The sequence below is a fragment of the Marmota marmota genome, unplaced genomic scaffold (genome assembly GCF_001458135.2).
Source record: "Marmota marmota marmota unplaced genomic scaffold, marMar, whole genome shotgun sequence".
NCBI classification, from domain to species: Eukaryota; Metazoa; Chordata; class Mammalia; order Rodentia; family Sciuridae; genus Marmota; species Marmota marmota.
The window spans coordinates 2,857,929-2,878,311 of NW_025999926.1; the positions used below are offsets into that span (position 1 = coordinate 2,857,929).

Consider the following 20,383-nt stretch of genomic DNA (forward strand, 5'->3'; position numbering starts at 1 on the left):
CCCCCCCCCTTCTTCTCACTTCTTTCCAAATAGGGAAGTATTTGCTAGAAGCGGGAGGATTTGGTACATTGTTTCCCACATTGCGAGGGGTGGAGATGTGCAGGTGAGGGTCTCCCAAGCTGCGCAGGAGTCCTCAGCGTTCCCAGTTCTTGGAGCCAGGATTCCCCTCCCCTTCTCTCCCTGCTGGTGAGGGGAATCACTTATTCCTGTGTCATTTTTGCTCATTGTGTTCATTTATTGTGACCTGGATTCGTCACCCTTCTTTAACTGAAAATAAAAACAAGGACATTTAAATGGACGGTGGCTTGGGTTATGGTCTGATTTTCCTGAGCGCATCTCAACCCCACGCCAGAGAAGACGACAGATCAAGTGCAGCTAACGCTCTGCAGATCATGGTTGTTCTTTAGAAATCGATATCTCCTGGTTTCAGAGATTTCAGTTCCTCCTCACTTGGCCCCATCACATGGGGGCTCAAAGCTCTCGCCCAGAGGCAAAGAGAGAGCCAGGGAGCAAGAGAAAGGAGGGACAGGGGACAAGGTACAGCCTTCAGGTGCCTTTGGAGGACCCAGCTCCTTCAAGTCGGCCCCACCCCCTAAGTTCTCACCACGTGTCAGGGGACCATTAAACCATGAATCCATCCATGGATGGATCCATTAATGAGATTTGAGCTACCCTAGTGCAAGTTAAGTGGTCTCCAGGGGGATTTCCATTTTCATTTTACTGATGACTAATGATGTCAAACATCTGTTCATGTATGTATTGGACATATGTATGTCTTCTTTGGAGAAAGTTCTGCTCAAATCTTTAGTCCATTTTTAAGGTCAGGATATTTATCTTTTTATTGTTGAATTGTGGGAGTTCTTTATATATTCTGGATATAGGCTTTTTTTTTTTCTTAAAGATATGTGATAAGCAAATATTTTCTTCAGTTTTGTGGGTTGTGTTTCTTTCAAGATGTCTTGTAATTTTCACCATATAAATAGTGTACTTGTTTTAGTAATTTTCCCTTAAATAATTTATTCCTTTTGATGCTATAGTAAATGGAATTCTTCATTAATTTTATCTTTGTTTATTTTCCATTTTTAATGTATAACATACACTTGATTTTTGTACATTTATCTTGTATCTATCAACGTTGCTCAACTCGTTTATTACTGCTAATAACTTTTTTATGGATACCTTGGGATTTTCTATTGAGAAGATAAAGTCATCTGCAAAGAGAGGTTCCTTCCTTCCTTCCTTCCTTCCTTCCTTCCTTCCTTCCTTCCTTCCTTCCTAATGTAAGTGCCTCTTATTTCTTTTTCTTATCTTTCTTCTCTGGCTAGAATCTTCAATACAGTGAATAGAGCAGGCAAGAGGGGACATTCTTGTAATGCTCCTGCTCTAAGGGAAAGTAGTTAGTCTTTCATCATTAGTTGTGATGTGAGCTGTGGTCTTTTCATAGATGTGTTTAATGGAAATGACTTTCAATTCCAAGTGTTTTATTATTATTTTAGTATTTTATTATGCAAATGTGTTGGATATTTTCTTTGATATTAAGATAACCATCTGATATTTATTTTTTACTCTATTGATATGGTATATTACAGCCGCTGACTTTTTTTTTTAAATGTTGATCCAAACTTGCATTCTTGAGATAAATCCCATTTTGTCATGGTGTATAATTCTTTTTACATGTTGTTGAATTTGGCTTGTTAGGAATAATTTAGTATTTTTCATCCATATTCATAAGGGATATTGATATAGATTTTTTTCCTTGTGATGTCTTTGTCTAGTTTTGGAATCAGGGTACTATTGACCTCATAGATTGAGTTTGGAGATGTTGCCTCCTTGCCTATTTTTAACAAGAGTTTTTGAAGAACTGCTGTTAATTTTACTTTAAATGTTTATTGGAATTCATTAGGAAGCAATATGTTCCCAGGCTTTTCTTGGAGGGTAAACTTTTTGATACAAATTCAATCTTGTTATTTATTACTTATTCAGAGTTTCTATTTCTTCTTGAGTCAGTTTTAATAGTTTGCAATTTTCTATCTGCAAAGTTGTTGGCATCAATTATTCATCATTTCTCGTATAATCCTTTTTATTTCTGTATGGTTGATAGTATTATCTTCTCTTTCATTTCTGATTTTTACAATTTGATTTTATAATTTTTATAATGTATAATTTTTCCTTGGTCAGTCTATCTAGATCTTTGACAGTTTTGCTGATCTTTCCAACTCTTGGTTTCATTGAATTTCTTTGTTGTTTTTCTGTTGTTCATTTCCTTTATTTCTATTTTAATGGTATTTTCTTCCTCTTGATTCCTTTGGGGTTAGTTTGCTCTTTCTTTTCTGGTTCTTGAGGTAGAAGGTCAGTTATTAATTTGAGGTCTTTATCTTTAGGTTTTTTATTGTATAGGTATCTCCCTATGAGCAGTTATTTTATTTTCTTCTATAACTTTTGGAGAGTTGTTTTTATTTTCATTCATTTCTAATTTTTCTTGTGATCTCTTTTTTGATCTATGTTTATTTAGAAATAAGTTAATTTCTACATTTTGTGAATCCTGCAATATTCCTATTATTTTCATTTTTTATTTCAACATTGTTTGAAAACATACTTTTTAGGATTTTAGTCCTTTAAAATTTTTTTTCTATGAGTGCTTCTTTTTTTATTATTTGTTCAAAACGTTACATAGCTCTTGACATATCATATTTCATACATTTGATTCAAGTGGGTTATGAACTCCCATTTTTCTCCCGTATACAGATTGCAGAATCACATCGGTTCCACATCCATGTTTTTACATACTGCCATACTAGTGTCTGTTGTATTCTGCTGCCTTTCCTATCCTCTACTATCCCCCCTCCCCTCCCCTCCCCTCCCATCTTGGGAAAGGGAGAGAGAAGGGAAATTTCATGGAAATGGAAAGAGACTTTTAAAATTTTTGAGGGTCATTTAATAGCTTAACATATATATGGTTTCTCCTGGAGAACATTTCATATGTACTTGAGGAAAAACTTTTATTTCTCTATTGTTAGGCAGAGTATTTTTGTAAATGTCTCTTTGCTCCAATTGGTTTATTATGTTGGTCAAAGTTCTATTTCTTAATATTCTTTCCACTTGTTCCATCTATTATTGAAAGTGGCATATTAGTGTCTTCAAGTATTATTGTTGAATTGTCTATTTCTCCCTTTGTTTTTTCCTAAAGTGTCTATGTCTGTCATAGAAAATATATAGTCAAATCATATTTTAATCGATTCTGCCAATTTCTGACTTTTTGTTGGAATGTTTAATGCATTTATATTGAATGCAATTACTGAATGAAGATTTAGGATTTTCCTCTGCCATTGACCTTTCTTTTTTCAAATGTCTTCATTTTCTTCATTATTATGTCTTCAAATGTTTTTTCCTCTGCCCTCCTCAGTCTCGCTCTCCTTTGGAGATTTCATTATGTGTACGGAGATATGCTTAATGGAGTCCTATAGGTGTCTGAGGATCTGTTCATTTTCCTTAATCATTATTTTCTTTCTGTGCTGTAGACTAATTAATCTCAGTTGACCTATATTTAAGTCCTGTCCTTTGTTCTTCTGCCTGCTCAAACCTGCTGTAATACCCTTGAATGATTTTTTAAAAAATTTCAGTTATTAGAATTTTCAACTGTAGAATGTGTTTTATTTTTATTCTTTTTGTATTTATATCAATATTCCTTATCTCATGAGGCATCTCCTGTTTAATTTTTATACTTGGCTCTTTAATTTGATTCTTTCACCACATTTAAGGTAGTTAATTTATAGTCTGTTTACTTAGTCCAAAGTCTGAGTTTCCTTGGGACCATTTCCCTGTATTTATTTTTTTCCCATATACAAGCTATTGTGTCATGTTTCTTCATATGCCAGATAATTTTTATTAAAAATGGAAATTTAAATGATATAATGTGGAAAATGAAAATCATATTTCTCCCCTTTTCAGGGTGGTTGTTGTTGTTTGTGGTTGTTTGTTTCAGTGACTTTTCTCTACCCAGTTTGTGAAGTCTATATTCTTTGTCATATACATCCACCCATGGTTGTGCTTGGCTAGCTATGTTGCTTTGCTAATGCTTGAAGACATGTTTCCTTAAATGTCTGGAACCACAAAGTCTCCCAGTCTCTACTGATGGGGCTGTGTGTGTGTGTGTGTGTGTGTGTGTGTTGGGGCATTCCTTCAACCTTCAGCCAGGCAGTTGACAACTTTACCTTAACCTTCACTTTTCTGCTCAAACAGAGAGTCAAGGTCAGCCAGAGGTGAGAGCTTAGGGCTTCTTACCTTGGTCTTGTACAGACACACAACCCTAGGCCTACACATGCATGTAGCTTTCTAAATTCCCAGAAATATGTTGGAGCTTGTTAAAATCCCTACAAAAACTCTCTTGCCAGCTTTTCCTTTCAAGGTTTTTGATTAATCTACTGTTCAACCCAAATGTCACCCACTGCCTCAGTAAGCCACAATGTTAAACAATCACCTCTAATTGTTTTTGACAAGTGCCCTGGGGATGAGATCCTTTGTCTCTTTGGGTGAGCTCCAAATTAGGTCAAATAAAGACAGCTTTAGCAAATGCAAAGAAATGATCACGTTTTAGAAGATGAAAATGCTAATTACTCTGATTTGATCATTACATATTATATAAATGCATTGAATTGCCACACTGTGCCCCATAAGTATACACGATTATTATGAATTAATTAAAAATAAATTTAGAAAGGGATAGCTTTGGGAGTTGGGTCTTTCAAGGATCAATCGGGTCAAATAATGTCAGTTTCTGGGAATGGGGCTTTGAAGGAGTCTCACTACGGTTTTGCCCTTCCACGACTGCCCGGGTGTTGGTTTTCACTGTGATTAGGGACACTTGGTTTCCCAGGCTACCACAGAGATGGAAATAGGGCAATTTAAAAATGCCACAAAGATACTGTTTTTACAAGTTTTAACAAATAAATACTCCCTGGGATGCTGCAAGTTTCTTGAGCTGCTGATTAATTTCCAGAGTTTGGGAAAAGTAATTTCTGATCAAAGTTTATCTCTGGACAGTTTTATTGTTGCTTCTATGGAAGAGATAATTTTTAAAGGTCTTTAATCTGCCATTTTCTCTGAGGTCTCTTAATCTTTTTTTTTTTTTTTTAGCTGATTTCAATTCTATATAAATTTCATGACATATTGAAATGTATGCTTGTACCTTGAAAATCTGGTTATCTTTACTTATAAATTATTTCCGTCTCAATTAAAATGAACAAAAAGGACTGTGTCAAATATGATTGGAATTTTCCAGTGGGTATAAGTCTGAATAAAGTAGACATTTTGATCAAATTATCATCTGATTTTTTTTTTATGTATACCCAAGATATAGATGGCTGAGAAGGCAGTGACTAAATTCTCTTTTCTTGGCAATAGATTCTTTATAAGTTCATTTTACATTACTATAACAAAATGCCTGAAGCTCAGTATCTCGGTAAAGAAAAGAGGTTTATTCATCACAGTTTTGGGGTAGAAGGGCATGGTACTATCATATTCTCAGTGGATGTATCACATCATGGTGGGAGCACATGAGAGGAAGGAGGAGATCACTTCTTGAAACAGGAAAACAGAGAGAAGGACCTAGATCCTACAATCCCTTCTGAGGGCACACCCTCAATTGTCTATGACCCTCTCACTAGGCTATGCTCTTAAAGGTCCTACCACCTCCTGCTGACCGAGGACCAACCTCTAACACATCAACCTTTTTGAGGGAGGGTCACACTTAAAGCATATCCAAACCAAGCAGGTGCTTACGTTAGATCTGTTGGGTTTGCCTATAAGCTCCACTTTGGTGAAAGTCTTGAAAATCTTTTAACAGGATGCAGAGTCTAGATGAACCCTGGACAGAAGAGGAGGGGGAGGGCCCAGACCACCCATATTACAACAGCATTCCCAGCAAGATGCCCCCTCCAGGAGGTTTCCTTGATGCTCGACTGAAAAACAGACCCCATGCCCCCGACTCGGCCCAGGTAAGTCTTACATTTTCTCCTGGGTTGGAGGCTCACTGAACTTGCTTGCCTTTTGTTCTCATCAATTTTTTTTTCAGGTGATATTCCAATTATCCTTTGACACAATCACTCACACTTTCTTTTGCTGGGTTCCACCAAGTGTACAGATGGGAGAGACTTTTTGTTTAACATCACGCTGTGTTAGCCAAGTGCCTTAGAATCATATTGTGGTTCCTGAGATTTGAATCTGGGGAGTCCTCTCTATCGTAGGACAGATCCCTTCACGCTGTGCTTGATCTTCATGAGGGGAAGATAGAATTTGGAACCTTTAAAAGGTGTGTGATATTGGGTGTTCTCTGAAAAGAGAGGGGACAGAGAACCTTGAAGTATGAGAATCTTATGCATTTTTCTCTTTCCCTCATTCCCCCTCCAACTCAAAATTTTCCTTTAAATCTAAATTGCTTTCTAGAATTATATCTCTATCTTTTTGTAGGAATTTTTTTTTCTTTTCTTTTTCTTTTTTCCCTCCAGAATTGATATAGAACCCAGAGCCTCATGCATACCAAGCCCATGTTCTACCCGTGAGCCCCAGCCATGGACATTTTTTTTTTTACCATGACCTACTTATGTGAATGATAATGACCTTAAAATGGCAAAATAATACCCATATCAAAGGTCTAACACCGAGAGGGAAGCTTCTGTTTTTCAGGAAGTGTGTTTCCCTTAACATAAATGACTATGGGTGCTGGGCATTGGATGGGAAGTGCAATATGGCACATGGACACTCTCTTTGATTAAAATCCCTCTTAGAATATGAGCAGTGACGCAGCCACACGGGCCAGAGCTGACTTTACAGTCACGTTTGGGGAGGGACTGTGAGGTCATGGATATAAGGAGGCTGTGTGTGTGATTTGATGGGGTGCAGCCTTTTGCTCACACCCACGCAGATTTATTTATCAAATTTTAACGCAGACTCGGGGGCATCAAGGGAAAGTGGGATGTAACAGAGAAAGCCATGACCCCCTCAAGGTCCCACCCGCTGCACTATGGCTTTCCGAGATGGGGGAGGGGTAGAGGGTAAAGCTTTCTTTCTCTATATTTACATGTGTCTATAGTTTGCAGGAAAAGAGCAAACTTATTACCAGGGAAGACACTTGGGAGACACATTTGGCGAAGACTGGCAGCAGACACCTCCCAGGCAAGGTGAGGCCGGGAGAAACAGAACACGCTTGGGATGGGTGATGTGCTCACTGATGTGACCAGGGCTGTGGTCCCTGTGGAGCAGCACAGACCAGACGCAGCTCCCGCCTGCTTTTAGAAGACATGTCCAGGTCTTAGCCAATCTATTAACACACTTATGTCACATACTAAAAATAACTTAAAGGTGGCTATCTAACTGTATCTAATGTAGATACAACTATCTATAATCCAGACATCGTCTAAAAATAATTTGGATCGATATCCAGATAGAATTATGATAATTTACATACAACTTGCTAAGAACTTGCTAGCTGCTCACAGTTATTAATACAAATACACCCATTCCCACATCTGTCTTCCATCCATCTGTTTATCCCTCCATCAATCTGTCCATTTATCCTTGAAGTCTTTCTTTTAATTTTAAACCTTTTCCCTTCTCAAAAATTTTCTTAACTCTTCAAATGGTTCTGTGGTCCTGCTACAAAATCTATGCGGTCTAAATGAGGTGGCTCCAACTCACACCACTATGGATGTAAATTTAACCACTTATTGATTTAATGTTAAGATTTACCCCTTGGTTATAACCATTTGTGCCAAGAACCAAGCGACAATTTTTCAAATTTTCCTCATACAAAAGAATGTCATGTCTTCTCTACCCCAGTGAAAGGGAGAGCTGTGGGGTTGGCCCCGTCAACAAAGGATAAGGCCAAGCTAAAGCCACCATGTGGCTCTGCCTTTAAGTAGGTTGGAAATAATCAAAGATATGATTTTGTCAAGGTGCTTTTTCACCATGAGCCATTCACCTCTGTTCTATTTATGTTTAAAATGTATTATGTAACATATGCATGGAGAGATATAATTGTCAGAGGCTAAAATAGATGTGTTCTTTCTTGTAGATATTTACTTTATTATAAAATAAATCAGGTTTTTGTAAAATAAGTCTTTTTATATATATTTAAGTCATTCCAGCTGGTTCAAGATCAGAGAACGTAGCTGATCCACCAGGGCAAAATGAATCTTAAACTAAGTTCTCCATCTGGAACTTAAGTCTCAAGCTCTTATTGAAAAATAATAAGTATGTTTTCCCATAAAACAGATATGTTCCCATAAAACAGATTGTTCATTTCTAGTAGCTCTTCCTCCTAAGTGAGTGTGGACTCAGGGACCACCGTGGTGGGTGTCCATCTGTCCCCGTTCAGCATCTGCTGTCATCTGCAGTGGGAAAGGACTGTCAGCAAGGTCATTCATGGGGCTTTTGATCTCCTTTTTGAAATGAGCTTGTGGAGATTTGTTCACAATATACTCAAAGGTGTGCACTTAAATAGCACTTCTTAACCTGGGGCAGGTGATCCAGAAATAGCCTCTTAAACATAGAAATAGTGTGTGGGATTCAGAGAGTAGAATCGCAGCTCGTGGTTTTGCAGGTGAGGCCTCCCAGGGAAGCAATATCAGCAGGCCAACTCCCCCTCACACGTGCTGGCTGGGAGATGCCGTGTGCTGGCCAACACCTAGCCATAGGCTCTTGGCAAGGTTTTTAAAAAGTCCTGAACTGACTCTTGCCAGTTACACGGAACCATCTTCAACATATCACTGGCCCCAGGGTATGCAAGATGCCCTCTTTCCAGAAAGGAGAGCACCACAGGGCATTCTCTTGGATAGGGTTGTTTAGCCGCGTTGGAGGCAGGGCGAGCACAGGAATAGCAATCCAAACAGGCAACCTTGGCAACGCCTCTTATGCCACCTCTGGGTGATGGAAGAGCTGGACCCTGGGCTCCCTCAGCCTCAGCACCCCTTTGACCAGCTGAGAGGTCAAATTGAGGAGCATCACTGCCTTGTAAGAGGGGCCTCCCCCATCATGCACCCACCTGGGCTCCCTTATAGATCCAGGTCAGCAGTGGTGGCTCTGTGTTGTAAGGAAACTGTCTCAGTCCTTTAGGAGGCACTTCATAATTTATAAAGCATTCGCGGACACTTAAATATAAGAGTGATTAAACCAAGCTTGATGGTTCTCCTGCTCAGTTATTTCATCCCAGAGTGTTGTAAAGGAGAGAAGGAAGCAGGGTATCTTCTGGCTGCGGGGCTTGCAGGACCCTGGGGACAGTGTGGCCCAGATCTTTGGTGAGACCCCTAACCAATATGGTACCCACCCAAGGTTAGCTGGAAGATCCCATTTTGACAGAGAAGTGTCCTAGCCAGGATACAGCTAGGATGACAGACTTAGAAGAGGAGAATTTAGCTGATGGGGATCTTCAGGAAGAATTTTCTTGTTGGTAGGCTTAAGGAACCCTTCTGTGGAATGGCGGGTGGTTTCACTATAGAGGCATGAATAGGGTCGCCCTGCTAAGAGAAATAGGGACGTGTTTTCTTGTTGCAGGGTCCCTGGACATCTACACTATGCCAGAAGGGAAATCACATGCAGCCCCCATGGGAGAAGTGCCCACCTATGTCAACACCCAGCACATCCCACCGCAGGCCTGGCCAGCCGTGGCCAACAGTGCAGAGAGCAGCCCACGGAAAGACCTCTTTGACATGAGTAGGTCTCCATTTGTCTCTTCCTTTCTTCTCTTTTGAGGTTACCTTTTACACTGACTTTTATTTGCTCTCTGTGCAATGACTGGATTTCTTGCTAGCAGGGTTTTGATTAATGGTGGTGATTAGCTGCACTTTTCTGGGCTACGATTGGGCTCATTTAAGGCTTAGGAACTTATATAACCCTCTCTACAGTCAAGAGGCAAAGCCAATTTCCCTCTCTTTCTGGAAAAGACTTTCTTCTTGAAGACCTGAAAGTGTATTGAGATAAACAATATGCACAGATAAAAGTGCTCATTGATCTACACACTTAAATATTAATTGGCTATTAAATGCCAACTGTTGTATTAGTTGTCAAAGATGCAAAGATGAAATGGGCCGTACTCACAGAGTCAGTCTACCAGGCAGGAGCAACGGATAAACAAGAAATCACAGAGCACCTCTCTCTTACATGTATTTTCTTTCTCTCCCTTTCTCATTGCTTCTCTCAGTTTTCTTTTCATCTCCTCTCTCTTTTCTCCTACCTACTTCCAAGAATTTATTGAGTTCTTCCCAGGTGTCAAATACTTTTCTATTTAGTGGAGATACACAGAGAGCCAAATAGATGGTCTCCACTCAATGGGTTTTAAACACATAACTGTGTATCACCAGATGGTAAGAAGTGCTCACAAGTTATGAACAGCAAAATAAGACGGGGGTGGGGGGGTGGGCGGTGATCAGAGGTGGCCATGTGGTGGCATGTGAACCGTGGGATTTCTGTTTGTCATATAGATCTGGGAGGTGGACAATATTATTGCTAGCACCATCCCTATGTTATAGAGGAGGAGATGGAGAATCCTAGAGGTTAAGAACCTCCCCATGTGTAAAAGGCTCTGCTGGTCTACAACTTGCTACTCCAGGTATCTGATGTGGGTGAGGCTGGGGTCACACGCCTCTATTCCTCAGCCAATCTGGCTGCCTAGACTCATTGGACTCCCATTTTGACTCTCATTTTGTCAAAAATCACCTCAGCTAGAAGAACTCTTGAATCTCAATGCTGAGAGGCACCTTAGGTTCCTTCATCCAAAGTGTTCACTTTTTAAAAAGTGAGAAAACAGCCCAATAATGTAGAACCAGATTCCTAAACTGCAGAGCAGAGTGGTGACCCTCCCACCTCTGCTTTGGTTGTTGCGGTATCTCCCAGTGGTAGTTTTGCCATTGTGTTTTTGGGCAGCCCATTTTTACTGTTTAACGTAGTCCATTTCCCAGTGACTCCTGGCCCCAGAGCCTGGGGAGAGCTGGGTTCGTTGGGCTTTGAGGAAAATGGGAACCAGAGCTATTGTTTTTCCACCAATTAATTTCTAATTTCCCATCAATTAATTTCTATATCAGCTCCAGAAACCAGAGAAGGGGAAACAGATGGTAGAAAGGGTCTTAGAGAGGCTCATGTCTATTAAAAAGTAATTAAAAATACAAGCCAGTGCTGTGTTGTTTATCTTGAAGCCCTAGGGCTGAATAATACTCGTGGTGGTGATGATGGTCATGATGGTGATGTGAGTGATGATGGTGATAGTCATGATGATGACGATGGAAATGGTCGTGATGGTGGTGGTGGTGGTGATGAAGATACGAAAACAGCAGTAATGGTAATGATGGAGATAGTGATGGTGGATTGATGGTGATGGTGGTGGTAATGGTGATGATGGTGATAATGAAGATGATAATAATGGTGATGGTGATGGTGATGGTGATGATGGTGGTAGTGATTAAGATGATGATGGAAATGGTCGTGATGGTGATGATGGTGTTGGTGATGATGATGGTGGTGATGAAGAAGATGATGGTGGTGGTGGTGAAGATTATGGAAACAGTAGTGATGGTCATGATGGTGATGGTGAGGATGGCAATGGTGGTGATGGAGGTGGTGATGGCGATGGTGATGATGATGGTGATGGTGATGGTGAGGATGGCAATGGTGGTGATGGAGGTGGTGATGGTGATGGTGATGATGATGGTGATGGTGATGGTGAGGATGGCAATGGTGGTGATGGAGGTGGTGATGGAGGTGGTGATGGTGATGGTGATGGTGAGGATGGCAATGGTGGTGATGGAGGTGGTGATGGATGGTGGTAATGGCAGTGGTGAAGATAATTGTGAAGATGGTGATGATGGTGATGGAGATCATGTTGGTGCTGATGGTGACTGTGCTGACCCATGTGAATGTGGGGACAAATGGGATGCTGCTGCTGATGGTGAAGATAGCAAAGGTGGAGATGATGCAGAAATAGTATAACACAAATTTCCAATTACTCCAGGTGATCAGATAAGATGACCAAAGAGGAAAACCCACAGACCTAATCTTAGCCTATCATTTTAACCTCTTTTCCCCCCAAACCTGTGACACTTCGCAGCTATCGAAAAGATCTAATTTTGGTTTCATGTATTCATCTCTTTTCTTTCTATCCCCCTCTAATATTTGCCAGATTTAGCTTATTTGACGGCACCCACAGAATACTTAAAGATGGACTGTGTCCTAGGAACAACATGGGGCTCTGGAGATGTAGCTGTGCCCGGGAGAGAACCATTCCTCTTCTTGTGGTGCTTGCCCCTTGCTGGGTGGGCAGTGGGATCCTAAATCATCCTCATCACACCTGTTTCACAGCCTGTGCTCATTTTCCAGAGTGCGTTGGTACCTACCACCTTACTGGAAAACTGAATGTTGAAACTGAATTAGGCTTTTCTGTCTACTTTCTTTGCCACTGGTTTTTGTTGCTGCTGGAGCAGCAGTTTCCCCATCCACAGCCACCTTGTAGACAGAAGTGTGTTTCAAGGGGGATAAAGCCAAGTGTGGTGTCAGGAATTCAAGCAAGCCCTTTGTGGTGGGGAAATAAATGAAGGTCAAGGGGAGTTAGAGTTTCTATCCTAGAAGTCACACAAGGGGTACCCAAAGATTTTGAAGTGAACTGTTGGTAAGTTGGGCTTAGGTTCTACATGAAATCAAAGCTGCATAACTTGCCTTCACCTTTAGTATTAGCAAGTTTTTATTTTGAAGTTATTAAGAAACATGGCTGATATTCCAGGGAAATTTGAGGGAATGAGCTATGTATGGCCTCTTGTAGTGTGCAGTGACGAAGTCCTACTATCTAGCTAGACAAAGGGTGAACTTGAATCCTTGGCACAAAGTAGAACTTCCAGCTGTCAGGGAAAACAGACTCCCCAGAGGGAGTCATGCCAACATTTGGGCTGTGCTTGTAATTACTGGTTATGATAAGTCTTGATATGTTACCAGCCAGTTCTTCTTTTCTAGTTTTCCTACCCTGGGCGGGGGGGCGGGGGTTGTGTTTGCATTTTCATCTCTTACGTGGTACTTTGATCATTTGCTCTTGTGGTGATTGACTGACTCATTGCTGGCAAATGTCCTTGATGCAGAGCCTTTTGAAGATGCGCTCAGGAACCAGTCCTTGGGACCCGTGTTGAGCAAGGCAGCCTCCGTGGAGTGCATCAGCCCTGTCTCACCCAGAGCCCCCGATGCCAAGATGCTGGAGGAACTGAATGCCGAGCCTTGGTACCAAGGAGAGATGAGTAGGAAGGAGGCGGAGGGGCTGCTGGAGAAAGACGGAGACTTCCTGGTCAGAAAGAGCACCACCAACCCAGGCTCCTTCGTCCTCACGGGCATGCACCACGGCCAGGCCAAGCATCTGTTGCTAGTGGACCCTGAAGGCACGGTGAGGCACGGGACAGGGCCTTCTCATGAGCTTGTACCTGTCTTTAACCAACTCCACTCACCGGGACACCACATGGGGCGACCCCTGCACTCCGTCCCCTATCCATGTGTGCGTGCCAGGGACAGAGGCGGAGAGCAGGTGTCGATGGTCAGGGCCCCATGCAAGTCATAAAACTTGGGGAAACTTTCATGGCCCGGGATGAAAGTTTTGACTTTCCTATACTTTCAGATAAATAAATACAGGAACTTTGGCTTACTATGCAGAGACTTTAAAAATGTTGGGTTCCTGTCTCATATCATATTCCAAAGTACCTTCAGTTGGAATTAAAGTCTAAAAGTGAAAGGTGAAACTAAATCTGTAAAAAGGACATTTTTCTTCTTAATACATTCATAACAGACAAAGGAAGCACAGGCTTCTGGTATTTTCATATTTATCTCAAAAGTTCCTGAAAGTTGAGTCACTGAGATTTTATCTGTAGGCCGAAAAATTGCTGAACAGTAAGCAAGATCCCCACCAATTAGTCTCTAGTTTTTTCCTCTGCGAGAGGTGATGCCCAGTGGGGCTGAGTTTGACCGTTTCTGGCTGTACAGTTGTGTCTGGATAATTGTGTGGGTTTGGCTGAATTGACCATCTTCCAATCAATAAATAGATCCGGACTTCACCCTGGGAATAGTCCAAATAATTGCACTAAATGCAACTGAATTAACTGCGGAGTAAATTCCAGAATTGTTTAAAACTTCTTATGCAGTGAAAACAAAAAGCAAGGTAGAATTGTTTAAGTGATTGACAGGTAGGAACGAAGCTTTAGTCTTCATCTGGACTTGAACATATCCTCTGTGTGTAGGCGGGTGCAGGTGGGCTGGGGGGTCACTGGAGGGGCCCAATGCTCTCAGCGTTCTTTAAACATCTGTTCGCATAATTCCTCTTTCTCTTCCACCAAGACAACCACCTCCCAGGCATGGAATATAATAAATGTAACCATTTCCTTCCAGGTTTATTTTCTGTAGTAATTTTTTATATAGATGTCATCTGTAAAAAATATATATTTTGTGTTCATGTCTTTTAGAAATTTATAAACACGATGTTCCACAGATCTTCTTTCATTTCCTTCCTTCCTCTCAAGTTCTTGAGTTGCAGCAATGGTGCTTTCTGTGCATCGGATCATCACTTTGGGGGACTGCCTGGGGACCTTCAGATGCACATTTTGAGTCCCTCTAAATTCTCTGGAGAAGGTTGTTTAAGCTGCTACAGACCCTCATGCGTGTTTCTCTCTATCCCAGGGATAGTGTCTCTGGGGCATATGCCAGGGGTGGAAGTTTTGGTCACAGGAAATACATATTTAATTTCACCAGGGTTTGCATTTGCTTCCAGATTAGCTGGGCTACTGAGGTGCACCCCCTGGTGGGGGGGACCCTACATTCTCAGTCTCCCTAGATCACATCTGTCTAGTTTTGCTAATTGGCAGGAGTGAGGAGTAAAGTCCTAGTTCATGGCCAGATGTGCAATTCCTTGATTGCATATCATTAGCCAAGAACAGGTCTGTCTCCTGTAAGTGTTATGCTCTTGTTCCCATACTTTTCTTTTGACTTTCTTTATGAGTTTTTCAGCAGTAGAATTTCCATGTGCCTCTTCTTCTTCTCCTCCTTCTTTCTTCTTCTTTGCTTATTTGATCATTTTGCCTGTGAGGTTCTTCATCAAATAGAAGTCTTTCTTTGGAATGGCAAATCCACCAATTTTTAACCCTTGGGATTAATGGTTTTGAGTTTTAAATTTTTACTCACCCACAAATCACAAAGGCACCACACCGTGTTCTATATATTTTTTCTATTTCTCTTCTTCTAGCCTCATAGTTTTATTGTTCACAATTAGGTTTAATTTCAATGGGAAATACTTTTGAATATGATATGAGATAGGAAACCCTAAATTTTTAAGTCTTCCTTATAGTAAGTCCATTTTTTTTTTTTTTTGCTTGCCATTTACCAAATTATTCATCGTCTCTCTGCCATACCAAAGTTCCTTCTATAACATACTGATTCTTGACATCCTGGGTCTATTTCTAGACTCTTCATTCTATTGACCTGACTATTTATTCCTATGTAAGAACTGTGCTCTTTTCATTGTTAGGACTTGGCAGCTGTCTTAATATCCGGTGGTGTGAGTCCTTCTCTTGACTTTCCTTTATCAGAATGGTCCAAGCATGTTCTCAAACATTCATTCTTCTTTATTTTGTTTGTAAAATCAGTCACCCAAAATACTTGCTGGGATCTTGATAGGACTTATGTTAAATGTATAGATTAATTTGGCAAAGAACAGCCAGTTTTCAATACTAGATCATCACCCCATGATGTGATGAACCATTTACTCAGACTTTAAGATATTCTTTGAGAGAGTTTTAAAAGTCTATTTAGACAGTTCTTCTGTTCCCTTTGTTTGTTTTTTTTTTGTTTGTTTGTTTGTTTGTTTGTTGGTACCAGGGATTGAGCCCGGGTCTGCTTTATCACTGAGCCACATCCCACCCCTCTTTTTTCTGTATTTTATTTAGAGACAGGATCTCGCTGTGTTGCTTTGAGCCTCACTAAATTATGGAGGCTGGCTTTGAACTTGTGATCCTCCTGCCTCATTCTCCCAAGTTGCTGGGATTACAAGTGTGTACCACTGCACTCGGCTTGTTAGGTTATTTCTGAAGTGTCTAGTTTTAGTCCCTGTTGTAAGTAGTATGTTATTTTTAGTTACATTTTCTTAACAATGACTGCTGTAGGAAGAGGAATGTGGAGGGATCTTGTGCCTAGAGATTTTGCTGATTCTGGCAGGCTCCCTGGCACTCAGTCTTTGCAGATACTGGGAGTCTTGTCTCTTGCTTTCCAGGGCCCATCCTGGCCCCTGATCTACCACTAGGTGCAGCAGTAAGCATTAATCAGGAGGGGGCACCCTCACCTGACCTCAAATGCAAGGAAATGTTTTGCAGGTTTTTTTCCCTTAAGGATGTTTGCCGTAGCCCTTTAGTGGTCTGTTCTTCTCAACCTAAAGGAATTCATTCATTCATTCATTTAACAAATGTGCACGGAATAACTACCAACTCCAGACATCAACTTTTGGCACCTGGTCTGTATCTGTGAACCAATTTAAATAGAAAAATCTCTGCTTTGGTGGAACTTATACATATTATTTACCTAATAACTCTTATCATATGTAAGTATTGAACTTCATCCAATACTTCCTCAGCATCTTTTGAGATAATAGTGAGATGTCTTTCCTAAATCCATCCATATAAGAATGACGCAGGGAGGGCTTTCTGATGTTGCATCCTCTCCTAAACCTACCTTCCCTGTTGGATTTGGATACCTCATATTTTCTTTAGGATTTTTTGAAGACTCTGACATGATGTCCCTCTCAACTGTCTTTACTGCTTTTGTGCCTGTGTGTGCTCATCTGGTTTGGGTGTCAAGATCACGGGCCACGCTTGCTTTCTAGAGTAGGCCAGACTTTCTCCAAATCAGAGGTGGCTTATCAGGAGACTCTTCCCTGATGGATTTATTTCCCTGTGTGCTTCCTGATTCTTTGTTCTGATTTGTTTTGGCTTTAATGCACTTATGGCAAGCAAGCATTGGTACCCATTTATTAATTTGCTTATTATTTGCCTCTCTGCTTCCTCTAGCCTCTGATCTTGATAAGGGTAGTGGCTTTGTTTATTGTCCACCCCCAGCAACTGGAATGGTCCCTGGCACACAGTAGGTGTTCAATAAGCATTTGATAAATGCTTGATCAACTTGGGCTTTTCCTGGTTAGTAGTTGAGAATCCAGGGAGGTTACGGGGGTGTATGTATACAGGGGCATGAGGGTCACACCTTACTACAGATGAAGACTTACAAGCAAGATTTTTCTAACTAGAACTAGCCCAGGGTTCTTTCTAACCGCTTAGGTCATCTAATAATTCCGTTGTGGTTAACTAAAGAAAATAGGAGAGAAAATACTCAAGCAATTCTATGAGAATCTACACACTTCACTTGAAAATCTAGGTTATTAAAAAACACAAATGTGAAAATATAGCTATATATGTCATTTTATAGAACAAAGATGATTACGTTTTTCCATTTAGTCTTTAAAGGGCCAAAGAATAACTTAGAGAGAGAGAGAGATGCACGACTAATAATGTATTTATCATAAATTCACAAACCAGTTTCAAGATGATGTAGAAAATGAGGAAATGGAATTGGAAGTAACATGGTTAAGGCAGGTGTCCACAGCAGCCATTACTCAAAGTTTTCATGTATTTTAATTTTGGAGGAGAAATGTGTGGCACCACTGAGAACATTTGTTAAGTCAAACCTACTAATGGCTTTTCTTTGGGGGGCTTTTATCTGGGTCTGATTATCGAGTTGGATTGATCCTCTGGAGGATAGCTTTAGATGAAAAGAAAATGGAAATGAAAGACTTAATTAAAAATGTAGCATCGCTTCCTTGCTGTGAGGACACCAAAATAGACGCTGAACACATTCTCTTCAATATTTATTCATCTGATTTTCATGGTAATTGGTCGGTCCCTGACTATAAAGGAGGGAACTTGGCAGAACAGATTACTCAGAGACGGAAGGCTGCAAAGCAGTTCTGCATCTAAATTTACTCCAGTGTCTACCAACCCCGGAGCCTCCCCCTGTGTGCTGAGGTCACTGGGAACCTGGGCCAGGAGGCCAGCCGTGGCAGCTTCTGAGTGTCCCTGGTGAGGTGTTGAAACTACTGACCCTAAAATAGCAGGTGGGACATGCGGTGACTGGAGTCCATCAAAACTGGATGAGATGCAGTTGGAAATGCCCCCCCCCCCACACACACCTTTTAAAAAATTTCAACACCTTCTGAATCATATAGTCAGCCTGGGTGTCTAAAACTCTCCTCTGAGTCACTCACCATTGATTCATCCCTTAGGACAGCACAGTAGGGCAGCCACCCTGCTCCCATTTGGATGTGCCACGGCCACACAGGTGACGGGGCTTTCCATAGGCCTGATCCACACGGTCTCAGGTTCTTGCACATGTAGGAGGGCACACTGGGGCTTTTATATCACAGAACAGCAGTCACAGTCCAACACTCCCACATTTACTAGATTTTTCTTTTATCCTGAGAGTAACTTAAAAAACAGGATTCTTTAGATTAGTCTCCAAAATCGCAGTTAGCAAAGGCACCCCACACAAATGGGACAGTGTCGACATGAAAAGCAAAGGAAGCAGTCAACAGAATGAAGAGACAACCCAACAATGGGTGAGAAAACCTGCAAACTCTTCATCTCAGAAGAGAATAATACCCAGATTACATAAAGAACTCAACTCAGTAGGAAACAAGTCCAATTAAAAATTAGACAAAAGACCTAAATAGACATTTCTCAGAAAAAGAAAAAAAAGACCCACAAATGACCAACATAAACAAATGTTCAACATCACTCAGTAACAGGGAAATGCAAATCAAAACCGCAGTGAAAATCATCTCACCTCAGTTAGGATGGCCATTCTCAAAAAGACCCCTCCCCGAAAAAATAACAGATTCTGGGGGCCAGGGTTGTAGCTCAGTTGTAGAGCGCTTGCCTAGCACGTGTGAACCCTGGGTTCAATCCTCAGCAGTGCATAAAAATGAATAAATAAAATACAGTATTGTGTCCATCTACGACTAAGACAAATACCATGTGATCTCACTCGTGTGGAATCCAAGTAAACTGATCTCTCTAGAAGAGAGTAGAATTGTGGTTATCAGAGGCTGGGAAAAGGAAGGGGAGGGAGAAAGGGGAAAGTTTGGCTAATGGGAACAAAGTCACAGTTAGCCATGAGGGATAAATTCTGGTTCTATTGCACAGCAGGGTGACTAGCTAACAGTAATGCATTGTATATTTCAAATATCTGAAAAAAGGATTCTGAATGCTCTTCCATAAGGAAATGATAATGAGAGGTGATAGATATGCTAATTTTCTTGATCTGATCATTATACAATGTGTACATGGATCAAAATATCACATTGTACCCTATAAATTGATACAATGATTATATATCACTTTTTTTTTCTTTTTGGTATCAGGGATTGAACCCAGGGGGGCCTTAACCACTGGGCCACATCCCCAGTCCTTTTTATGTTTTATTTTGAGAAAGGGTCTCACTAAGTTGCTAAGGCTGGCTTTGAACTAGTGATCCTCCTGCCTCAGCCTCCCAAACTGTTGGGATTACAGGTGTGCACCACCATGCCCAGTTATATGTCACTTTTTAAAAAGTCCCCTACTCCCCTCCACTTAATGCCTTGCTGTTTTGAAGTTCCCCTTGTCTCAGTCACTCTAGGCTATGCTGCAGGAAAAAGCAAAATCTGAATTCTCAGAAGCTTCACCCAATACAGCTTCAGCCCTGACTTACACCAAGTCCTCTGTGTGTTACGTGGCAGCTCACACACCTCTGTGTGTTACCTGGCCTTGCTGGGGAGGTGGCACGTGTCAACCCCCCTCCCAGCCCATTAACCCCAACCTGGACAGGTGGCTGCGGAAGGCAGGAAGGAACATGGAGTGTTTGCCCTTCAAGATCTCAGCAATATACCTTTTACATTTTTATCAATGTGACACCAAAAATATACCCAAATAAGATACAGCAGAAAAGCACTTAATGAACAGCTCTACACCCCGACCCTGCCTTCCTCACCCTGCCCCCATTTCAGAGAGAAAACAATGCCAGCAGTTTCTCTGAAAGTTCACTTGACAGGGACCCTGCCCCGTCCCAAAGGAATGTGCTTACTTATTATATGTCCTTATTTCTAACTTAATATTACGTTCCTTGAATTATTATATCCATCGATGTAACCATTTAAGGTGTCATTTCTGTGTGTTGCAAAGGGACAACTTAAATTTACGTCACTTCTATTTCTTCCCCTTTTTGACAAGTTTTAGTCTGCCAGGTGGTTGTTTTGTGCCTTTAAACACGTGGATCCTTCCTCTCTCTCTTTTTCTCTCTCTGTCCT

At 41.0% G+C, this 20,383-nt stretch overlaps 1 protein-coding gene across 2 annotated transcripts in view; it reads left to right on the forward strand.

Moving 5' to 3' along the window:
- Nucleotides 1-20,383, forward strand: part of Shc3 (SHC adaptor protein 3) — a 166,703-nt gene that overhangs the window by 116,308 nt on the left and 30,012 nt on the right. Inside the window, exons 8-12 of one of the 2 annotated variants that reach the window (XM_048800297.1) lie at nucleotides 5,843-5,993; nucleotides 7,088-7,180; nucleotides 9,491-9,495; nucleotides 9,545-9,705; nucleotides 13,110-13,405. In XM_048800297.1, the coding sequence (XP_048656254.1) occupies nucleotides 5,843-5,993; nucleotides 7,088-7,180; nucleotides 9,491-9,495; nucleotides 9,545-9,705; nucleotides 13,110-13,405 (706 nt within the window). The remainder of the gene's footprint in view (nucleotides 1-5,842; nucleotides 5,994-7,087; nucleotides 7,181-9,490; nucleotides 9,496-9,544; nucleotides 9,706-13,109; nucleotides 13,406-20,383) is intronic. The other variant, XM_015503995.2, reaches the window with a different exon arrangement.